Below are 6,000 nucleotides of genomic sequence, written 5' to 3'. Positions count from 1 at the left end.
ATTTATTTAATTCATTCATTAGCTTTTTTTTTCCATTACATTTGTCATTCATCTCTTAATTTGCTTTTAACCTCCTCTCTAATATTTCATCATTTTATATACCTACCCTCTAATCTTAACTTGCCATTTATCCCTCCACCTCTTAATCTCATCCCTCAATTTTCTAGGGTACTATCTATATAAAATGACCCTTTCATCCTTATCAACCCTAACTAACGACTTTATATATGACCAATCAATCTTTCGTGCAATCAAACAATCAAACATCTACACAACTACAATCAGTTCTTTGTTGAGCTCTTCTTCACAATACAAAATTTGAGAGCAACTATATTAAGCAAAATCTATGGAGATAGGAAACAATGGAAATCAAACCCTACTAAGCATGTGAATGGTATAATCTTTCATGTTTTTGATATTTTGCATGTTTTAAGTTCTTCATTGGTGTATGGTGAATATTAATTGTAGCCATTTGGTTGGATCTTTGTTGGTCTTACAATCGTTTAACATTCCATGTTCATCATACACACTAACAAAAATATAATTCAAAATATATTTTCATATCTTTTTCATATAGATCATATACATTACAATTATTTTTACTTTTCTTCCACCACAATATATTTTGTTTCCACCCAACGAATTATGTCATGTGGGAATAGTTTCATAAAATAATATTACAAATTAATCTTATCCATACTTGTATTTCGAATCTTTCTAAGTTTTTTATCTTAATTTTGCTTAACGAAAAGAGTTGTAATTTTTTTATATTGAAATTTTCTGTAGTTAATATTCCCTTTTTTTTCCGAATGTCATATATAAAGAATTTTTAAATATTATATGATGGACATTGTAAACCACTTGCTTTGAATATTATTTTTTTGTCAATAGATATTATATATTTATTGCTACCTATTATTACAAGTGCACGTGCATGAAATAACAAACTTCCAAAAAATATTTGTTATTTTGGAAATTTAGTCTATTGAACTGGGGAGCACATCATCGATCTCATTACTTATGTGTAACAGTAAATGGAAAAATTGAAATTGAATGTGCACAATTTGACCTACATCAGCTAAACTGAACTTCAGAACTAATCTGAAACAGCCTTTGTAAATCAAAGAACAATTTTATACAATGTCGAAATGTTTTTTTGAATGATTTTGATTAATTAACCAAACAAATTGTGGATCTAACACTTGTAGACTCTCATACAATGGATATGTGTTATACTGATTAGAGCATGAACCTTGCCATTTGCTTGGCTTTTTCAGTATCCTTCCCTACCGCATGCTTCGTCATTCTCTTTTAATCCCACCTTATTCAACACTGTCTTCCCAATTCTTGATTTGTGGGACCTGTACAAGTTAGAAGACGCCTAAATCTGAATTATCAAAGCTTCTTCACTTTGGAAGGCATTAGTGCTACATTACTGAGCTTAAACTTGAAAGTCAGATCAGATCATCATCATTGACTCTAAAACTGAAAATTTCATCATTGAAGCAAGAAGCAAGGTAGTGTATAGTTTTCCAAAGGAAACGCATCTTGTTCATATGCCAAGATGCTACACCAAAACATAAGGCATCAAACCACAATCTGCTTTGACGGGTATTTAAAGTGACAGTCTCATCCAGGATCCTCCCAAACCCTCTGCAAAATTAATGACAGTCTGCAGGGGGTATTTAAGGATGAGCCTGCAGGGGAATTTTTAAGTTTCGTGTAACCATCTCTCAAAAGATCATTTGAAATGCAAAGAGCCTCATATTACCTGTGACTAAGTCTCTCTTAACATGTTACCTACAAGTCATACCCTTAATTACCCGTGCTATTAAGATACCATAAGATCTCCTTGGTTAAGCTAAAAACTTAAAAACCTCTTTTACTGGTTCATTCAGGAAAACCCTAAGAAATAGGTGCAGTTAGAACACAGTCCAGATCCTAGTTCAGATCCCCTGTGGGCTCATCCAGGATCCTCCCAAATGGCTCGGATTCAGCCAAGTCCACTACAAGGTGAATCCAGGTCCCTTTTGCAGAACCTAGATAAAAACAAGTCCAGCAAATCTTCCATCTCCATTAATCAAGACAGACATGTTCTTCATCCTTTCCTTGTCATTTGAATAAAATTGTTTTACACAGGTTTTCCCAACGACAACAGGATCAGATGTTTCCAAATGAGTGGGATTAGCAACTGCTAAATGATGAATTTGTTTCCCACCCCTGATAGCCCTATCATACAATGTGCCCAAATAGTATTTTTATGTCCCCCCTTTTCTACTGTAAGATCCAACTTGTGCACAATTTACCTGTGCTTCTGTCGAGGATAGTGACTAAGAGTCGTTAACCTCTGTTTGCCAATCGTGCAAGTTGCACCATGAGACAGCGCTATGTGATCAGGTGTGCTTGCCACTTTGACAATCATATCATGCAAGCAAGAGGCAAACTTAAATTGTTTTTGTTCATTGCCTCTTTTTAACATTAATTCCCACTTTTAAATTTTTTGAGCTCTAATATGTTCTGAATAAACTTAGAAGACCTTCCCCCATAGTATTAAACAAAAAATTTCTTTAGCTTCACAAAACCTTATAAATACTGTGGTATTTTCATGTTTGACAAATTGACATTGAAGTGGTATATTTTATTTCTATGACGGATTTGTTTATTTACTTTATTGTATGCATGCTATGTGATATTCTGAACTTAATTCCTGTTTTTAAGCTGCAAAATATGTATAATGTTTTTATGTTTATATGTTTTCTTATATAGGTGAACCCAAAACAAACCCAATCTCCCCGACAGTACAAGCGCACCTGAACCTGAATCCAAACAGGTATCTAGCTAAAAACATTTGAGAACCCCTGCAGACTATCATTAATGTTAGCAAGGACTCTATGAATGGAGGTGTCTTTACATTTCATGTGCTTTACAAAGGAATAAATGATTTTTTTTTGTTTCATGAGACCACCTCCAAAAAGATCATTTAAAATGTAAAAGGGCCCATATTATCCATGGAAAAGATCATATGCTAATTGCAAGTCATACCCTTAAATTGGTGCTGCTAATAATATAACATAAAATATAGTCACTACTTGGTTATTTTATCATTAAAACGATGGAAAATTTGCATTTCTTCCAGTGTGCTAATAGCATTAAATGGAACTGCATGAAAACCCTTGAACAGAATTCAGTTAATCAGGGCCATGTAACTTGACGACCAGTGAAATTTATCAGTCTAAAAAACATAAAGACTACACAGTGGTTACCTTTTTAAATTTCTTTGCTGTTCCAGTTTTGTATTGATCATATGCTCTTAGGGATACTAAAGTAGTATTTAGCTCCTTTCTCAACCTTTCATTCTCTTTAATATCCCTAAGCACTTTAAAATGTGTGGTAAACTTCTTTCTAACCAAATCATTATCTTCACCAGCCTTGATCTGGTCAACTATAGACTTATCTAGAATTATATTCCCATCATTCCACTTCCTCTTCCGTGTTGGCTTGACCTGACAAATGGGAGACGAGAATGTCCTAAACCTTGTTGAATAAGTCCGCAAAGCTTCTTGTGGAGAGAGAGTTGAAAGAAACACTTGATTATGAGATACACTCATGGTAGCAATATTATTAGCCAATTCTGAAACAGCTGGATGATAATGCTTGGATAACAAGGCCACTTCCCACAGAATAGAAGAAAGAGCTCCACTTAACTCAGGATCCACAGATTCAGGTTGATATCTCTGCAAACGGAAAAGGCTAGAAAATGTCATTGTGAGATCCCTTAATAGCCACCAACAAGGCTATTGAATTTGCTCTTAGAAGATGAAACAACTTATTGTTATCTATAGAAAGCATGACACAACACCAAGCTAAACCCGAATGAATAGAGAAATTGACAACCCCTTAAAAATATATAAAAAAGTAAAATCAATATATAGGAATACCAGACTAAAAGGGAAAGAACGATTCTGAGAAGAAATATGAAGGTTATCATTTCCAATCAAGGGAAGTTTGCAGCACAATAGTTAAAAATGCAGTGAAACTTCCAAATTTGTAGATTTCCAGATGGACAGGGTACATGCTCCAGCCAAACTCCAATGAAAGACAAATAAAGAGAGATGAGATGGATACCAAATTCTAAGAAGCATTAAATAGGCCATTTTAGCTAAAAAAGCTACTAACTCTGCACCTCATATACTATAGAGAAACGAAAAACAAACCCATTGAAAAGAACCTATGACGCAAACTAAATGCCATGTCGATAATAAATTAAATGCTTCAGCAGAATTTAACTATGAGAAAAATCAATCCAATCAAACTACCCAGATGAGTTTCTTGAGCATAATAGCAGTGCAAGATGTGACTGTGAGACCCCTTACACTAAAACTTCATCTGGCAATCATATGATTAACCCATTTATTAGAGGGAAGCAAATGAGTGAAAGCTTTGCAAGAAAAATAAAAAATCAACATGTCAATGTAAGTCCTGGGTCACAAATGGGAGACATCTGGACACAAAAACCTTTAAAAGAGAAGATCACTTAAAAATTCACAATTTTTTCTCATAAAACAAGCATTATAAAAATGTCTTGTTAAGCAATCAAAATATAACCCACCTATAAATACAAAGAACATCTCAGATTTACTCCAATTGGAAGGTAAAAGTTTTCACTTTTAAAAGAATATTATAACAGAAATTTAACGAAGAGATTCCTATTCAAAAATTAACAAAATTCTTCATTAGTTAAACCAAAACGGGGAGAACTTTTCACAAAAGGAAATCTTTTACAGTCATTGAGCAAGGGTCTATGTATTAGATATTATAAAAGACGGTTTCATACATGCTTATGTTGCATGGTAAGTACTGTGGTAAGATCAGAAGTAGAACTTATTTTCCTGTACTGCCATTCTATGGGATGTTAGAAGTACAAGTTCCTCGCAATAAATTTAACAATATTATGCATAAATAGAAAAAATGCCTATCAGAAAAAGACAATAAAATGTTACATTCTTCTTGTGTCATTATCAAGAACAAGTCACAATATTTACAAACTTGGAAAGTACTTACCGCTACAGTACCACCAACTGAGCCACCTCCACCATCATTTTCCAATAAATTACGACACTTGCTGTACTTCTGTAGTAAATTCTTTACTGTCACCAGAACTACAAAAAATTTAAAACTAATGTGTCAGCTTAACTGAATTCCCAAATGAATATTGCCACAACCCACCATATACAATAAATTTACACAGCAAGCAATATTTATATACAAAATTCAATACACACAATAAAGCAATGAAATACTTCAAAAGTTTATTCATATCAGTCTATCACAGTTTTTTACGGGCCTCACGGCTTGAATGCCTAGAGGCTTAGAGCATTGTAAATGACAACTCAACCAATTAACAACTATTCATGTGATAGAATGTGTTTATAACTATTGGCCTTAGAATCCCAGGGGATCCAAATGCCAATGGTCATAATTCATCAATATGACAATTCTTTCTAGTACTTCAATTAATATTCATGTTCCAAGTTTCGAGGGATAAAAATTTGAATTTTTAAAATATAAATAAATTAAAAACTTAAAAATTAATTAGACAAACTAAAATGAGTTAAAAGTTCAAAAAGCAATTATGATAACAATTTCATCATTTCCATAATATATGTGATAGATTGATAACCATAGACATAACATGAAGCATTATTTATATTCAGAGATAACAAAAAAAAGAAATGTTGCATACTACATGGTACTAGGTACATTGAGCAACAAGCAATTGAATTCGTCATCTGATTGATATCTCAGAAATTGTTCTTCTCTTTTCCATTTCCCTTTTGATGAATGCAAAACAGCAACGGATACGGGTTTTGGTGGGACCCACTTTTAGGGTTTTTGTTTGTTTCAGAATGTTCTTTATCATTTATTTTTATGTATCTGAAGTGGGGCACACCCTGACATCCATAGGGCAACCCAGGGATGACAAGGCACCCCCATTTTCTG

General features: G+C 33.4%; 1 protein-coding gene across 3 annotated transcripts in view; it reads right to left on the bottom strand.

Annotated features, from left to right (window-relative positions):
• Positions 1–935: 935 nt before the first annotated feature.
• LOC131031118 (nucleolar complex-associated protein 3) overlaps positions 936–6,000 on the bottom strand; it is a 99,646-nt gene continuing 94,581 nt past the window's right edge. For 2 of the 3 annotated variants that reach the window (XM_057962155.2, XM_057962154.2), the window contains 3 exons: positions 5,062–5,159; positions 3,264–3,734; positions 936–1,361 (listed from right to left, as the gene is read on the bottom strand). In XM_057962155.2, the coding sequence (XP_057818138.2) occupies positions 1,323–1,361; positions 3,264–3,734; positions 5,062–5,159 (608 nt within the window). In that variant the 3' untranslated portion in view covers positions 936–1,322. The remainder of the gene's footprint in view (positions 1,362–3,263; positions 3,735–5,061; positions 5,160–6,000) is intronic. The other variant, XM_057962156.2, reaches the window with a different exon arrangement.

Source organism: Cryptomeria japonica, chromosome 7 (genome assembly GCF_030272615.1).
Source record: "Cryptomeria japonica chromosome 7, Sugi_1.0, whole genome shotgun sequence".
Lineage (NCBI taxonomy): Eukaryota > Viridiplantae > Streptophyta > Pinopsida > Cupressales > Cupressaceae > Cryptomeria > Cryptomeria japonica.
Note: the sequence above shows the minus strand (reverse complement) of the source record. Positions and strands in the feature narration are given on the sequence as shown.